At 40.8% G+C, this 19,149-nt stretch overlaps 1 protein-coding gene across 1 annotated transcript in view; it reads right to left on the reverse strand.

The window, feature by feature from the left end:
- The window catches only part of Pkp2 (plakophilin 2), a 61,673-nt gene that overhangs the window by 16,531 nt on the left and 25,993 nt on the right, over nt 1–19,149 (reverse strand). Inside the window, exon 6 of the mRNA XM_057764382.1 lies at nt 14,873–15,050. Within this exon, the coding sequence (XP_057620365.1) occupies nt 14,873–15,050 (178 nt within the window). The remainder of the gene's footprint in view (nt 1–14,872; nt 15,051–19,149) is intronic.

A 19,149-nucleotide genomic window follows, 5' to 3' on the forward strand; every position in this document is an offset into this window, starting at 1 on the left:
GTGGCATGTTTCAGACCATGAAGGTCACCAGAGTCAACCACTGTTCTTTTCCACTGCTAAGGTCAAATGAGGGTCCGGTCCTTGCGGATTCCCCTGGGCTTAAGAGGAGTCCATGTCTCCTTTAGTTTAATTTTTTTTAAATTAGTCCGCTTTTCATTTGTTGAGAACAAACACTGACTTTGGAAGCAATGAGACAGTTCTGCAGTGACTCTTCCATGCGGAGTGGACACCAGTGAACACTTAGGCCTGGGAAGATTCATCAGCTCCACAGGAAGTGAAAACACATTCTTTTCTCCCTCCTAATTTCTCACATGAAAAAGAAGCCAACATGAATTTAAGCTACTTTTCCTGCTGACACCAAATGAGTGGTAACGTCAGGGAGGGAGGACAGTATAGATATGAATAATTTGTATTGGTGTGGATTTTAAGGTCAATTTTGTTATATGTATATGTATTTTTGATCTTGATTAAGGTATTGTGATTTTGTAGTTTATTTAAAAATGTAATTTATAATTAGAAAATATAGGTTGCTAATGGATAATCATTGATAATAGTAAAGCTTGTAGTCATGTTAGTTAGATTTTTTAGATATATAGAGATATATTTTAGTTGGATAGGTATTCTTTATATCTTTTAAAGACTACAGAATATGGCATTTAAATGTTTTAATAACTTAGGGCTTTTCATGACAATGAGACACGTCTGTTCCTGGCAGCACCAATCTACTTCGAGAGGAAGATGGGCATCAAAAAAACTCCTTATAGAGTTGGGTAGCCATTTGGGCAAGAAACTGCTCTTGCCTGGACTATTACATGAACTGGACACAAAGAACCCACAGAAAAAGGACTGCTAAACTTGCCTAAAGGTGAGATGGTCTTTCAGGGTTCCTGATTTATAAAAGAGTCTACGAGACATTCTACAGGACACAACAAAAAGTGACTAACTGTCTTTAAAATTTCCTGCTTTATGGAAATATCTGCTAAAAACTATGGGCCTGTAGGCCAAAGATAAATGCCCCAATGGTACAGAAAAACTTTGGATGACTGTCCAGGCAGCAAGATGTCTCTGTCATTTCTAGAGTTTTGGATTTCTTGTCTGCTTAGGTAATATTATATCCTTCTGGAGTCTTTGGTGGAGTTAAAAAATGGATACATGGTGGGGCGATGGTGGCGCACGCCTTTAATCCCAGCACTCGGGAGGCAGAGGCAGGCGGATCTCTGTGGGTTCGAGACCAGCCTGGTCTACAGAGCTAGTTCCAGGACAGGTTCCAAAGCCACAGAAAAACCCTGTCTCGAAAAATCAAAAAAAAAAAAAGGATACATAGTTGTAGTTTTCCTTAGTTATGATAAAAGATAAAATAGATATAAATATTGTAACTATAATTCTTGCTTGATAACTGTTTTGCTATATGTAATTTTACTATGTTAAAATAAAAGTCTTCCTTTTTGTTTAAACAGAAAAAGGGGAAATGATGGAGGAGGGTCATCTTTCTATCTGTTGCTTTCATTGGTTAATTAATAAAGAAACTGCCTAGGCCCATTTGATAGGCCAACCCTTAGGTGGGTGGAGTAAACAGAACAGAATACTGGGAGAAAGAAGCCGAATCAGTCAGTCGCCATGATTCTCTCACTCCAGAAAGATGCAGCTTAAGATCTTTCCTGGTAAGCCAGCTCGTGGTGCTACACAGAATATTAGAAATGGGTTAGATCAAAATGTAAGAGCTAGCCAATAAGAGGCTGAAACTAATGGGCCAGCCAGTGTTTAAAAGAATACAGTTTCCGTGTAATTATTTCCAGACATAAGCTAGCCATGCGGGAGGCTGGGTGCCGGGACGCAGCCCCGCCACTCTTATTTCGGGTAAAGCTAGCCGGGTGGCGGGAAGCGGCCCGCCACTCCCACTACAACAGGACAGCTTCCTTCCATTTTATTCTATATGTATGGGTCTGTACACTGTGTCCATGCAGCGTCTGTGGTGGTCAGGAAGGGAGGACAGCTTCCTTCATTTTATTCTATATGTATGGGTCTGTACACGGTGTCCGTGCAGTGTCTGTGGGGGTCAGAAGAGGGAATCAGATCCCCCAAGACTGGTATAAGATGACTGTGAGATGTGTGGCTGCTGGGAATTGAACCTGGGTCCTCTATAAGAGCATCCAGTGCTGCTAACTGCTGAGCCATCTCTCCAGTCCTATAGAATTGGGTTTTTATTCTATGCAGAGTGGTGCAGAAGAGAGAAAACTTCATCCAACATCCACTCTTCCTGTACTTTGTTTAGCAAATATCATATGTCCCCAACCACAAGAAAATGTTCTTTAGGTTTCAAAGCTTCTGAACTTTCCCAACCTCTGGATGAGAGAGACGACTCTTTAAAGTCGCCCTGACACTTCAAAGGTCAGCCTTGCTCACTCGCTGGATCTCCTGTGCAGCTTGCAAAGAGAGCTTAGCTTTGAGTGACTTCAGAGTGTTCATTCTGGTCCAGACGGTAACGCAGGGGCGCTGCTGCCAGCCTCACCGCAGTAACTGTTATCTTTAGTCTTTATTGTCCAGACACTGCTGGCTTGAAATAGGCCTTATCAGGGGCTCTGGCAGCTGATACCTTTGCTGACAGGAAGTGTATGGAACCCTGATGTGCAGGACTGACCTTGCATATCAAAAATATTTCCCATCTTACTCAGCTATCCAAAAATATAAACAAGGGTAGACTATCCCACTTCACCTGTGGACAGAAATCACTAGACAGAAAGTAATTTACTATTACACTGCTCTGATAAAAACCAATAATTTATGTAAAATGACATTTATCCGAAAGCATTTTTCAACAGTTAATTTTTAAAGTTTGTAAGAAACAGAATTAGAAAATATATCCTTTTACGATGTGCCTCCTGAATCCTGAGAAATACTTCTTATTATTCTTTCATGTATGTAACCCAATGGAGACTTAACATGGAAAATACCGCAGAAGCATAAACTAAGTATACTAAAATAACCATCCTATTGCAAAGTAAGACCGAGCTTCTAAGCCAGCCCCCAGTAACAAGTGAGCATCGAGGAAGAGAGAGTTCACACAAGGCTCAGTCCACTAGGCCCAATGTGGTGTCTGCAGCAAAGAACTGATCCAGGCTCCTGCACGCCCCCCCCCCCCTTCCTCCGCATGTCTTTTACTGGGGTCAGGGGATTGATTCTGACCTCTATGCACCTCTGAAAGGTCTCAGACTTCACAGTTTTCAAATGTTTCAGATTCCTTGTCTGGGAGCAAATCTGCTGTTCTGGACTCTCTCCAAGACTGTTTACCTCTCACATTCCTGAGTATCAAAGGAAAAGGGAGCACAAAGTACCTTGGCCCTTGCTAGAATTAAAAGGAAGATTGGCATGTCTCCATTAGGATTAATGGTGTCACGATGGAATCACCATTCATACAGTAGACTAAAGAATGGGACTAGAATTCCGATAGCACAGGAAACAGTCCCAAGAATTGACAAATGAAACTACATGAAATTAAAAAGTTTCTGTACAGAAAAAGAAACAATAAACAAGCTGCAGAATGAGGGAAAAAAAATGTCCAGCTACACCTCAAACAAGGGGTTAATTCTTGAACATATAAAGAACCTCAGAAGTTAAAAACCAAAGAAGTAAAGCTGCTAATCAATCAACAAGTAATTATATGAACAGTTTTCAAAAGAACGTCAATGGGGCACTAAGTGGGGAACCTGCCTAGCATCTATGAAGTCCTAGGTCCAATTCTCTGTAGCCATGAAAGGAAGTAAAATAAAACAACCCTCCATTAAACAAAAAATAGAAATAAACGGTCCTAAAGAAGTAGCATCAACTTTAAAATTACTTTTGCTTCAGAGAACAAGAAAAAAATTCTTTTGATGATAGTTATAAAAATCACCAAAAATGGCTACTACTCACTGAGCTGAGCTAAATACCCCTACTACAGTAGTGTCTTTACAGACAGACGGAGTAAGAGAAAGAAAGGGATGGAAGAGAACATTTCATACTCATCAAAGGAAAAATCCATCAAGATAAAGTCTGAATTCTGAACATCTATGCCCCAAATACAAGGACACCCACATTTGTAAGAGAAATATTACAGAAACTTAAATCACAGATTGAGCCCCACACATAATAGTGGGAGACTTCAATATCCCACTCTCACCACTGGACAGGTCTGCCAGACAGAAACTTAACAGAGAAATAAGGGGTTAACAGATGTCATGAATCAAATGGACCTAACAGACAATTACAGAACATTTCATGCAAACACAAACAATGTACCTTCTTCTCTGCACCTCACGTAACATTCTCTAAAACTGACCACATGCTTGGTCACAAAGCAAATCTCAACAGACATAAAAAAAAAAAAAAGGAATAACCCTCTGTATCTTATCAAATCACCAGGAGATAAAGTTTGAGTTCAACAACAACACAAACGACAGAAAGTCTACAAACCCATGGAAACTGAGCAACTCTCAACTGAATCACCACTGGGTCAAGGAAGAACAAAGAAATTAAAGACTTCCTACAATTCAATGAAAATGAATGCACAACATACCCAAACTTATGAGACACAGTGAAATCAATACTAATAGAAATATTCCCAGCACTATGTGTCTGCATAACGAATTTGGAGAAATCTCACACTAGCAATTTAACAGCACACCTGAAAGCTCTAGAACAAAAAGAAGCAAACACACCCAAGAGGAATAGATGACAGGAAATAATTAAACTGAGGGCTGGAACCAATAAACTAGCAACAAAGAGATACAAAGAATCAATAAAACAAAGAGTTGGGTTTTTTTAGAAAATCAATAAGATAGACAAACTCTCATCCAAACTAACTAAAAGGGAGAGAGAGAGAGAGAGAGAGAATCCAAATTAATAAAATCAAAAACTAAAAGGGGACATAATGACATAACAACAGACTGAGGAAATCCAGAGAATCATCAGGTCATACTTCAAAAACCTGTACTCTACATATTGGAAAATCTACAAGAAATGAACAGATTTCTTGATAGGTACCACATACCAAAATTAAATCAAGATCAAATCAGATAAACAATTTAAATAGACCTATAACCCCTAAGGAAATAAAAGCTGTCATTAAAAGTTTCCTAATTTAAAAAAAAAAGGAAGGAAGGAAGGAAGGAAGGAAGGAAGGAAGGAAGGAAGGAAAATCTCGGGGCCAGATGGTTTCAACACAAAATTCTACCAGAATTTCAAAAGACAACTAATACCAAAACTCTTCAAATTGTTCCATACAATAGAAATAGACAGAATTCTGTTAAATTCCTTTTATGAGACTTGTCACCCTGATACCCAAAATCACACAAAGACTTAGCAATGAAAAAAATTACAGAACAATTTCCTTTATGAACATTGATGCAAAAAAACTCAATAAAATATTTGCAAGTCTATCCCAAGAACACATAAAAAGATCATTCACTATGATCAAGTGGACTTCATCCAGAGATGCCAATGTAATCCATAATATAAACAAACTGAAAAAAAATAAACCACATGATAATCTCTGTAGATTGCTGAAGGAGCCTTTGAAAGAATCCAACTCCCCTTCATGATAAAGGTCTTGGAGAGACCAGGGATGCAAGGAACATACCTAAGTATAATAAGAGCAATATACAGCAAGCCAACAACCAACATCCAATTAAATGGAGAGAAACTCAAAGCAATTCTACAACAATCAGGAACAAGACAAGGCTGTCCATATCTATTCCATATCTATTTCATGTCCATACTCTCTCCATATATATTCAATATAGTACCAGAAGTTCTAACTAGAGCAACAGGACAACAAAAGGAGATCAAGGGAAAGGAAGGAGTCAAACTTTTGCTATCTGCAGATGATATGATAGTGTACATAAGTGACTCCCAAAATTCTACAGCCTATAAGCACCTTCATCAAAGTGGCTGGATACAAGATTAACTCACAAAAATCAGTTGCCCTCCTATACACAGATAGTAACAGATTGAGAAAGAAATCAGGGAAACAACACTCTTTACAATAGCCACAAATAATATAAAACATCTCGGGGTAGTTCCTAACCAAGAAAGTAAAATACCTGTATGACAAGAGTCTTTGAAGAAAGAAATGGAGAAGATATCAGAAGATGGAAAGATCTCCCATGCTCATGGATCAGTAGGATTAACATAGTAAAAACGGCCATCTTACCAAAAGCAATCTACAAATTCAATGCAATCCCTATCAAAATTCAAACACAATTCTTTACAGACCTTGAGAGAACACAATTCAACTTCATATGGGGAAAAAAACAGAATAGCTAAAAACAATCCTGTATAATAAAGGAACTTCTGGAGGTATCACTATCCCTGATCTCAAACTCTATACAGCATGGTATTGGCATAAAAACAGACATGTGGACCAATGGAATCAAATCAAAGAACCCTAAGTAAATCCACACACCTACGGACACCTGATTTTTGATAAAGAAGTCAAAATTACACAATGGAAAAAAGAAAGTATCTTCAACAAATATTTGGCATAACTGGATGTTGGCATGCAAAGAAATGCAAATAGATCCATATCTATCACCCTGTACAAAACTCAAGTCCAAATGGATCAAAGACTTCAACATAAATCCAGGCACACTGAACCTTAAAGAAGAGAAAGCTGGAAGTAGCCTTGAACACATTAGCACAGGAGACAACTTCCTGGATAGAATAGTAGCACAGACACTGAGATCCACAGTAAATGGGGCTTTCAGGGGTGGAGCAATGCCCTTCTGGTGGAGCCCGCTCATGCTGGGCTTTTTCAAAGGCAGAGGAGTCTGGACTAAGGCAACTCCAAGGGAGGGGTCTGCTGCTTGGCACCCTGAGGGCGGGGTCTGTAACAGGCGCAAGCTGGAGATTCTACACACTTTTCTCTGGAGACACCGTGATAGACAAACACGGTGTGTGCTCACTCGTAAGTGGACATTAGCTGTAAAAAAGATCTGATGCCCTCTTCTGGTCTCTGTGGCACCAGGGGCTCATATGGTGCATAAGCATGTACAGACAAAACACTAAGACACTAAAATAAAAATAAAATAAGACACTAAAATAAAATTAAAATAAAAGAATTTCATCTAACTAAATTGGGAAAATTAAGACATGGATAAATTTCTAGATTCATATGACATGCCAAAATTAAACCAAGATGAAATAAATAACTTACTATTTCCACAACCAGCAAAGTGACTGAAGCAGAAATAGTCTCCCAACTAAGGAACTTCAGAGAACTAATACAATCGCTTCTTACATAAAGTACAATATATAAGATCTAAATATATAACATAGATTAATCCATGAAATGGAAAAGGAAGGTCCCTGAGCTCTTTTTATGAACCCAGCATTGTACCCTCATTCAAAACCAGATAAAGACACCAAGCACAGACACAGATTATCAGCAATCTCCTGATGAACAAAGACAGATACAAAAATTCTCAACAAAATACTTACAAACTGAATCTGATATCACATCCTAAAGATCCTTCATCGTGAAAAGGTTGGCTTTACTTTATAGAAGCAGAGATGGTGTCGTCACATAAACAGACTCAAAGAAAATGATCATAATCATTTCAATAGTTACAGAAAAGGCTTTTGACAAAAATCAAACATTCCCTCTCGATAAAAGCCATGGAGAGGCTAGGAATGGTGAGAGCATACATCAGCATTATATGGATATATACAATACACTTATAGCCAACTCCACATTAAATAGAGAAAAACTGCAAGCATTCCCAATAAGATCTGGAATGAAACAGGATATTCCCTCTCTCCACTTCTATTTATTACAGTGCTTGATGTCTCAGCCTGAGCAGTATGTGAAAAAAATAAAGAGACAGAAATAGGAAAAAAAAAAAAAAAAGCAAGGTATTCTTGCTTGTGTAAGACTCTGAAGATGGAACCAAAAAATTCTTAGCACTAATAAACTTTGTCAGTCAAATGGCAAAATCAATACACAGAAGCTTTAGCTCTTTTATGTGCCAATGACAAACATACAGACAAAGAAATCAGAAAAACAATCACATTCATGGTAACCACAAAAAATGACAATCAAGATAAACCCAACCAAGGAACAAAAGAGCTCTACAACGGAAACTTTAAACACTGAAGAAATGGACTATGGAAGACTTTTCACGCTTAAGGATTGGAAGAATCAATAACATAAAAACAGCCATCCTATTAACAGTAGTCTGCAATTTCAATACAATTTCACTCAAAATTCATGTAGAAAAAACAATCTAAAAATGTATATAAACGCATGAAAGAACAGAGATAACCCAAAGCAATACTGAACAAACTAATTACAGTGAGAGATGTCATATACCTTCTTCCAGATACAATATCTTTATTACTTCATCTACACATCCTCTTGGACAAAACTAGATCCCTCTTCCCTTGGGAATTTCAGAAATCTAAATACCTATCTAGATATGGTACTCAAAGAATAAAGACGGAGTTAGGTAAGAGCAAGAATAAAGGACAGCCAGTGATTAAGGCCCAAAGAAGGCTGGACAAGCTGTCTTTCTCAAGTTAGCTTCTTTCCTCTTATCAGTTCCCCATACTTCGGTTTCAGCACTTGAATAAACTGGCCCAGCCACTCACCAGGGCAAAGCAGGAGAGCTGGTCCTGGTGGTTCAGGTGCAGGAGAGCGGGTGGGCTGATTGACTCAGCTACCATTCAGGCCCAGATCCAGGGTTTTGAGTTAGCCCACCCCAACATCTACCCCATCTATGACCTGCACATGTAAGGGATCAATCCTGCAGAACAAAGCTGCATGATCTCCAAGACACAGAGCAGTAACAGGGTATCTGGGAGGAGTCCCAGTGAAGTTCCAGTATGACAGCGTAGCAGAAGCCAGAGGCCTTGAACCAATCCAGTGGCTCATTGCAGTGAGCATTTGCAAGTAAAGCTGTTTGGGTAAAAGGTTACACTGTGTGACACACCGTAGCTTCCAAGGCAAGATTTTTTTTAAAAATTTTCTTTTAATTTTATTTGTTTTCTTTTGGGAGGGAGTTACAAAGGCAGAGAATGGATATAGAGGGATAGGGAGATGAGTGGGCTTGGGGTGCATGATGTGAAATTCATAAAGACTCAATAAAAGCTTAAAAAATATCAGAAAGGGGCTGGAGAGATGGCTCAGAGGTTAAGAGCACTGGCTGCTCTTCCAGAGGTCCTGAGTTCAATTCCCAGCGACCACATGGTGGCTCACAACCATCTGTGCTGAGATTTGGCGCCCTCCTCAGGCATGCGGGCATACATCGAGGCAGAATGTTGTATACATAATAAAAATAAATAAATCTTTAAAAAAATATATCAGAAAGAGCTCAAAAAATAGCTTAATGATACAACTCAGAAAGCTGGAAAAACATTTTAGATCAGACCATATCCAGGACAACTTGTTATAGTATTAATAGTTTTGATGTATGTATGTAGAATACTCCTTTTACAAGTGTTTTGTTAAGTCTGTGCTCCCCAGGGACACTATACTGTAATCTCCTGTTTGGTTGCTGCTGTATTTTTCCTGGTTTGGGCATCACAGTGACACTGGTTTCTTAGGAGTGATGTGGAAGAGCTCTTGCTGTCTCTGTCTTTTAACAGTTTAAGAAGAGCCATCACAGTCAATAGCAAGGAACAATAAAAAGTAGAGTAGAAACTCATGAAGTTGAAATAAAGAAAACAACACACACAAAAATAAGGACTGTAAGAGCTGGTTCTTGAAGACAGACAAGATTGACAGGCCCTTGTCCAAACTAATGAAAGAGAGAAGTGACCAAAATTAACACAGTTAGAAATGAACAGGGAAATATTAAAACAATCACCAAAAAAAGACAAATGTCTAGGTTCAGCCAATCTACCAAAATTAAACCAAGAAGTCAACAACCCAGACAGACCCATAAAATGGATGAAATTGAAACAGTAATAAAAAGCCTTCCAACAAAAACAAGAGAAGTCCAGGGCGAGATGGATTCACAGCGAATTTGAGCAGAGAAGACGTACAGTGACAATGGCAAAGACGAGGAAACAGCTGATAACACACGCTGCAGGGGATGTGGGGAAGGGGCCCTCATTCTGCACTGGTGGGATTGCAGACTGGTGCAGACACTACAGAAACCAGCGTAGGAGTCATCCCAGAGCTGAACCTACCACTGAGGCAGCTATAAACACGCCTTGGCATATGGATATCCTACCCCACAGACAAGTATTTACTCACTGTGATGCTATTCACAACAGCACTGGAAATGACCTAGATGTCCTCTGGCCTATGATGGACACTGAAAAGGTAGCACACATACACACTGGAGTACTACTCAGATATAGAGGAAATGAGATCAGCAATTTTGCAGGTAAATGGATGGAACCAGAGAAGATCAGATGAGGTAGCCCAGACCCAGAAAGAAAAATGTTCACGTTTTCTGTCACTGGGGGCTCCCAGATCCAGTTTTCAGATGTAGTACATAGTCTGGAATAGTTGCAGAAACTGGGAAAGTAAAATGGGACCATGGGCAGGACGGGGTGTTAGGATGCAGTAGAGAGAGCAGCGGGAGGACGATGTGAACAGGAAAACGGGAAAGGGGTCTTTAAAGAGGGTGAGTGGGGAGCGGAAAGGAGAATAGTGAGCTACAATCAGTCTGAAAGGAGAAATCGGGAAGGAGGGAGGTAAAATATCAGTATGGATGGCCGAAAGAGACATGGGAATCATACTATTAACTACTTACCTTAAAACAAAGGTCTATAACATGTAATCCAGGGTATAAATACACATAAAAAGTTTTAATGAACTTTTCTCATCTGAGCTGATAGCTTTTTCTTCAAGAATCAAAGACCACCTAACAAAATCTCCAACAGAAGACATGAGAATCCCCCTTGAGTTGACCAAGGTTGCCTGAGAGACACTCCTGCAAATGGCCTATTGTTGCCCTTCACTACCCCCGTATGGTAGAAGGTAAGTCCCTATCTATGGCTGAAGGCATCATGCACTTCAGAAACAGGGTCCAGAGACCCCTAAACTGGATGATCTGAATGACCCTTCCCTGGGGACTGGCTTTCATGGTACCAGAAAGTAGAGAGGGGCTACAAAAAGTCCTAATCAGCTGTGATGCCCATGAACCACACCAATGACCAGCATGACAAGACAACCCTTTGGATGCAGTAGTGGCACACATACCCTGGCAGTAACCAATGGTCTCTAGTTGGACTTAAGACCCGCTCAACAAGAGAAAGACCATGCCTGGTACTGGAACCTTAGCTAACTACCCAGTGTCAGTGAAGTGGTGGTTATTGGAGGAGAATCTACAACCACTAATGTACTAACCCAGCATAATGTCTAACATCAGTCTATAAACATTTGCCCTTATGCTCACAGGTAAGGGTAGTCCTCACCCCTCATTAAGGAAACTTCTTGTAACAGATGGAGATTACTACAGAAAACCACAACCAATATGTGAGTTGTGGAGTCCAGTCCAATGGTTACCACTACAAAACACTCACATCTAAGGTTCAAGGGACACTGTAGAACAGGAGGCAGAAAGGTTGTAAGAACCAGAGGATCAGTGACTTTGTGCAAGATTCTAGTTATATCAGATTTACAGCTATACCCATAAAATTCTTACCAGCATGGCCACCCAAACTGCATGGGAGAAAGCCCGTGAGGCCTCAACCCTATACAAAGACCTATGGGAACTGAGGAAAGCCAGGAGCGAGAGAGGTGACATTCCCCCATGGAATAGCACACCAATTGGCTGTCCAGTGCCTAATGGTCAGCCATGATAACATACATACAAGTAACAGGTTATATTTAGGAATATATATGTACACACACATGCATGCACACACACATATGCATGTAATAACAACTGGTGAAAAAAGAGGTCATGAATTTGAAAGCGGGGGCAAAGGGTATGTTAGGGTCTGGAGGGATAAAAGGGAAGGCAGAAATATGATTAAAATACAATCTCAAAAATAAACAGCAAAAAGGGAAAACCTAAAATACATGGAATTCTGTACATATATTTACATATGCATATTAATTTTAATGAACTCTTCTCTTCTGGGCTGCCAATGCTCCCTCTTAGAGAAAATATCACCTAATAAAATTCCTAATACAAGACACGAGAAGTCCTCCTTTTAGATGACAGTCATGGTTTTTCGAGAGACTCCCAAAACATATGGCCTACTGCCATTGCCCTTGATTGCCACTCAGGGGTGGGAGCAAGTTCCTACTGCTGAAAACATTATGGCCTTCAAAAACAGGGCACAGAGACCTCTGAGCTTGAATTTACCTGAATGCCTGCTCTTTGACGACTAGCTTTCATGGTGCCAGAAAGCACTATAAAAGCTTCTAAAGGAGGGAGGCAGTCAAAAGTCCTACCCAGCTATGATGCCCATGAACCACATCAATGACAGAATGGCACAATAACCCTACAGCAGCAGTAGAGGCACACACACACCTTGGTAGTAACCAACAGCTCTCTAACTAGACTTAAGTCTGGTCAACAAGAGGGAAAACATGCCTGCTACTGGCAACCCAGCCCATTACCCAGGGCTAGTGAAGTCATGGGTCTTGGAGAAGAACCTACAACCACCACTTTACTAAAGCAGCACAGTCCTTAACAACAATCTAGCAACATTTGTCCTTCCACCCACAGACAGCTGTAGTCTTCACTCCTCATGAAGGAAACTCTTTGCAACAGATGGAGACCACTACAGAAAACTGCAACCAATCAAAATATAGTCATGATCTCAGTACCAATGGATGTGTTAATAAAACACTCCAGCATCTAAAGGTCAGGGAACATTGTGGAACAGGGTGAGGAAAGATTGTAAGAGCCAGAGGATCAGGGAGTTTGTTCTGAGATTGTGTTTCTAGTAATAACAGAAGCTACACCCATAAATTCTCATCAACATGACTGTCTAAACATGAGCTGAACAAGGACAACAACAGACATGCCAACAAGGATGTGGGGAATTCAAAGGCTTTAACCACACAGAAAGAACTACAAGCAACTAAGACATGGGAGCAGGAAAAACATTCTTCCAGGGAAGAGCACACCCAACTGATAACCCAACACCAGTCAGCCCTGGAAACATACTTAAAAGTAACATTATACAGACAGAGTGGGTTGGTAGAAACATGCATATACATATGCAATGACAAGTATTAAAAAAGAGGCCATTAATTTGAAAGAGGACAAGGAGGAGTATTTAGAGAAAAGGAAAGATAGAAATGTTATAAAATTTATAAAAATATTTTATATAAAATATATAATATTTTTATATTAAAATATTATATAAAAAATTTAAAGGCTTTAAGGGGGCATGACTTTAAGAGGGTTTCTCCTTTAAATAGCTAGGGAGAGGTACACTGAGGTTTCATAAATCTTTTTAAAAATTATCTGTTTCTTTTTTGAAAAAGGATGCTTATGGAGAAATATGGCCATACTACCTATTTATTTTTTGATGTTAAATAACCAACTTCTACAAACCAAGTATGCAAGTAATCATCTGCAGCAGCTACAGACATGGGGCACAGGGTGCAGCAGCTACAGACATGGGGTACAGGGTGCAGCAGCTACAGACATGGAGTACAGGGTGCAGCAGCTACAAACATGGGGTGCAGGGTACAGCAGCTTCAGACATGGGGTGCAGGGTGTACAGCTATCACTTTCTTCATGGGAACACTCTCATGAGGGCTGGTTTGTAACTACAGCATAATGTCCCTCAGTTGAATGACATGTCAATAATCACCTGCTAGCTCAGTACTTGGTTGTCTCCCTTTACTGATTTGGATTTTACCACTGCTAGTCTAGTATCATCTTCTCAATGTAACTTTCCTGCTACTACTGTATTTTTCATCTTTAATCCATTTCTGACTCAGTGGGTTTAACATGGGACACCAGCTAATTTTGCTGACAGAAAAGAAAAACTAGTTCCTCCCTATCACTCCCAGTGACTGCAACCTGTCCTTAGACAATGTTCCCAGCCTCTGTTTGATGATTTTCTATCACATGCCGAGGGTTCCTGCAGCCTAAGGGACTGTGCACGCTAAGTGAGACTCTACCCTGAGTCCCCCTTCGCTCTTGTCAGAACTCATCACTGCCCCATCCTCTACATATTTCATTTGTGTACGCATTCCGTTCAAATGTTTATGACGACTCTTTGTCACTGTGCCTTATTTTACTACTTCATTCAAGCAGAGACTGAGAAAAATTATTATTAATCCTTTGTATAATCACCAGTAGTGAACACAATGCTTTAAATAAAAGTAATATTTGATACTGTATTGGCAGGTTTTATGTCAGCTTAACAAGCTAGAGTCACTGGAGAGGAGGGAGCCTCAACTGAGAAAATGCCTCCATAGGATCAGGTTGTAGGCAAGCCTGTAGGGCATTTTCTTAATTAGTGATTGATGGGGGAGGACCCAGTCCACTGTGAGTGGTGCCATTCCTGAGCTGGTGGTCCTGGGTTCTATAAGAAAGCAGGTTGAGCAACCCAGTAAGCAGCCCTTCCATAGCCTCTGCATCAGCTCCCGTCTCCAGGTTCCTGCCCTGATTGCCTTTATGATAAACAATGATGTGGAAGTGTAAGCCAAATAAACCCTTTCCTCCCCAACTTGCTTTTAGTCATGGTGTTTCATCGCAGCAGTGGTAACCTGACTACAACAGATAAATATTAGTGATTAACTAGACAGAAATATCATACTAAATTTCCCCAGTTACCACCTAAGCAGAGTCTGTCAGAACTATGTACTTACAGAAAAGATCCAAAATAGAATACATTTTTATTTCTCTTTGGGTGCCTAATTTGATTACACCTTCAACCTGAAGGGGTGGGTGGGGGCACAAGGTGGTATTACCTTAGGCATCCAGTGACATTGTAGAATATATCAAAATCCAGCAAGCCATTTGCTTTGGGGTAGTCTCCTTCGGGCCACCCCGAGAAGGGGATGACGACACTCTCTGTCAGGGTGAGCAAGGCTTCTGTTACCATGAGATGCTTGAGCTTGTCGTTAGAGGACAAGTTCCAGAGCAGACCTAGGAAAACAGCAACAATGAGAACAGTGCTCAACACTCAAGACCAGGCCGCCAGCTTCAGGACTATGAATGGGTAAAGAAGGGAGCAGGGTGCGAGCCCGTTTGGAGCTCAGGCGATGCTAACAGAAATGGATGCCTAAGAATGATTATTGAGTAATATGCAAAATCATGCAGATTCAAATAACCAGGAGTGCTAATGGAATAGTGTGAATTTGAAACATCCCCCACAGGATCGTGTTTTGAAGCTCACCTCCCATTTCGGGAGGCTGGCTGGAGGAAGTAGGTCACTGGGGCAGCTCATTAGTGGATTATTATCTCTTGCTCCTTCCTTGCTCTGTGCTTTCCACCATGTGAAGAAGCAGCTCCATGACTCCATTCCCATCACGATGGACTATACCTCTTGACGCTCTGAGCCCAAATAAACTCCCTTAAGTTACTTTTGTTTGCCATATAAGAAAAGTAACCAATGCATACTGAAGCTTTTATTGCTATTTATGTTACAGAGCCTACCACCAAGCTGACCTCACTGTGTGATAACATACTCTGGGTTCACAACATGGAGCTGAGAAATGGCTGTCCTGTAACTACTATTTCAATGGATTTTTTCTTTCCATGAAACAGAGGTCAAGCAATGTTCCTAATGGCTGCTCCTTGCTATCTGTGAACTTGACCCACTATTTTCTACCCCATTGAGGGAAGGAGTACCTGCAGAATGTTCTATTCCACTGTGGTAGCTGATCAACACTCCAGGTAATGCCTGCGACTGCTCTCAGTGACGGGATCTGTGCCCTTTGCTAAACGCCCTTTATACGTCTTTTAGAGCTCAGCAGAGAGAGATGAAGAGCACTGCATCTTATCTCTCCACAGGTTACGGTCAACTGCGATTTTCACTTTCCCCTCGATGCTATTATTGAAGGGAAAGGTTGGCTAGTCAACCAGGAAAAAATTAAAATAATAAAATACCAGGTTATTCAGCGCATTTACACATAGAAACTGGGACTTGGTGCTGAAAGACAACAGAAAATCACATACACATGTAAGATTTTTAAAAATGTAGCTCTGATACCCAATACTTCTCTGTGGGGGAATTCCACTGTTTGCTGTGACAATGGTTCTGCCCATGTGTAACATTGTGACGCTCTTTTGTTCCCCAACAGTTTGCTCCAACTCACTACCATCCAGGAAAGGGCACAGGGAGGCCCAAAAAGAGAAGGATGATTCTTCCTTTCCTATCTTATCCTCCTCCATGCTCCCAGTCAGTAATTCGTACTTCTTAAATGCACTGCACAGAAAGCACAGATATACAGGGTATCTACTTTATGATAGGTGGTACCATCTCCTTTGATTTTAATGACTGAATTAATGGTCTACGTAGTTAAAGCTTTATAATTATTTGATATGTTGTATCCAATCAATTAAAATACATTAGGCCTAAGGTTTCAGGCTTAAACAGTTTCCTTTGGTTGTGTATAATAGCTAATCTTTGAAACAGCAACCAGATTTTCACGCAGCCTACACATAGCTTCCATTAGAAATGGTCACGGTAGGACTGATGTCTGCTGAGAACAGGATTTCTGGACTGCAGGAAGTCTTTTCCTGATCAAACTAGTATGTGGGGCTAGTCGGGAGCAGTGTCTCAGCCGTGGGTGCTGCAATACAATGGCTCCGTCCCTCTCACTTCATCTTAAGAGGCCCTGGAAGGGGGACAGAGAGAATAAAACCCAGAAGGTAGTTGGAGACAACGTAAAGGCAGGCCTGACATTGAGTTTTGGTTACTAAGCTAAGAAAGAAAAGAGGAGAGAAAGTGAGAGAGAAGGGTGGGCAGGGGGGGCGGGGGGGGGGGCACAGATGAACCGGACTTCCTTGAGTTCAAAATAAGCAAACAAATCAACAAGCTTCTCTGCCTGCCAGTGGCTTAAAAATCTCACACACAATGAAGTTTCCTCTTTCTACAAAGAACCACACAAAGCACTCATCTTACATAAAAACCAAAGAGGATTACTTTCAACAAAGGGAACGGAATTTTCCTTTAACAATCAATATATATTCTTTTTAGCTTGACATGTTACATTATTTCTACAGACATATATAATTTAGGAAGTCTTGGTGTAATTAGAAAAATAACGTAGGATAATGCATCACTAGGTCATGGCCACTAAATTTCTGGATGACATGACACCAGAGAAAAGTGTTCTTTGGAGATACAGTTATGCACATACCCGTCCGGACATGCTCGCGCAAACTCAGCAATCGACTAGAAACAGGGTAAGTACTTAGCACAAAGCTTAAAGATGTTCAGGCCACTATACACTGGGATGCTTGCTGCAGTCACTAAAGAAAGGCTGAAATAAATGGATGAACACCCTCTGTGGGTACAGGAGGCAAAGCCAGAATCACCAGCTAAAATTTTAAGGAGAGAAATTTTGGGGGACCACTCTGTTGAAACCAGAAAGACCCATTTAAAAGATCCAGTTTTAGAACTTGGGTCGGTAAAAAATTAGCTCACTTCTTCCTGAAATGTTAAGAAGGATTTTTATCCCTTGGTTATTGTTAGACTGGAAGTTTGTGAAGAGGACAGACCTGAATCTGGGCCACACTCCAGACTTACTGCACCAGAATCTCAAAATGGACTACAGGAATTCATATTCTCAATGTAAGTTCCTGGGGGGGCACATCTATATTAAACATTCTATGAGACTGATTAAGATTTCAATGATGGTGGTGAGTTGGGAGCCAAATCATCTCGAGTAATCTTTAGCCTCTGTAATAGCCTGTTATTAACTATTACGGATGGCCTAAAACCCCAGAGGCTTAGTTAAAATCCTTCTGGAGTATACAAATAGACCCTAGCTTCTACCAACTCAAAAGACTAAGATGCCATCAGATAGTATCTAAGATTTCCAGAGACTTCTTCACTTAGCTTTAACCTACCTACCTGATGTTTGCATCAATGTATTTAACTAATAACTTCATATATGGCTTATTGTTCTGTTACTATCAAAGTTCCATGAAATCATTACCACGCTGGAGCATTTGAATAACATATATCTGGGTCACAGGACATGTCAGAGAAAACTTCCTTTGGGAGGCAGCCATGCTTTTGTGTAGATAACTAAGAAAAATTTTCTAGCTGGGCGGTGGTGGCGCACACCTTTAATTCCAGTACTCTGGAGGCAGAGGCAGGGAAATCTCTGTGTTCAAGGCCAGTCTGGTCTATAAAGTGAGTTCCAGGACATCCAGGGCTACACAGAGAAACCTTGTCTTGGGAAACAAAACAAAAACAAAAACAAAAAGAAGAAAGAAAGAAAGAAAGGAAGGAAGGGAGGGGGGAGGGAGGACAGGAGAGAGGGAGGGGGGAGGGAGGGGAGGGAGGGAGGGAGGGAGGAAGGGAAGGAAGGAAGGAAGGAGGGAGGGAGGGAGGGAGGGAGGAAGGAAGGAAGGAAGGAAGGAGGGAGGGAGGAAGGAAGGAGGGAAGGAAGGAAGGAAAAAGGAGCATTTCTTGCTGGATCTGACGGCACTTGCTTATGATCCTGGCACTCATGAGAACGAGGCAAACGTTTAAGGCCCAGGCAGGGCTACCTGTCACACCTACAGAAACAACATGCATCCTTAAAACCCCCAAAATTCTGTCACTAGGAAACCAATGACCTAATGAGAGCAGGGCCAATAAAGGGAAGACTCACATCCAGGTTTTACTATGTAGCTGTGTCTATATTAGAGCAACAGTTTCTTTCTGAGGCCTAGAAAGCACTTATTTAGTTGTTCTGGAGCCAAAAGAAATAATTTAGAACAATCTGTATCAAACGCCAAAGTTCAGTTCAATTAATACTTAATTAAATGCCCTTCTGTAGGGAGGTCTGGGCTGCACTGCACCATTAGCTGTACAGTACCCTCTAATGCCTGGATGGTTTCTATAGCACCAGCATCACAGAATGCGCTTTGACTTTAGCCTTCTTCCATCTGCACAAGAAAAGGATGGTAATGGATTATTTTCCTTGTCCAATTTTCCCTGTTACTATGTTTCCTAACCCAATCACTGATTTTCAGGTTTCCTTTATGTGACCAGGAGCTGCTCCCACCTCCTCCTCTCCTAGTCACG

This window comes from Chionomys nivalis, chromosome 3 (genome assembly GCF_950005125.1).
Source record: "Chionomys nivalis chromosome 3, mChiNiv1.1, whole genome shotgun sequence".
In the NCBI taxonomy this organism is placed as follows: domain Eukaryota; kingdom Metazoa; phylum Chordata; class Mammalia; order Rodentia; family Cricetidae; genus Chionomys; species Chionomys nivalis.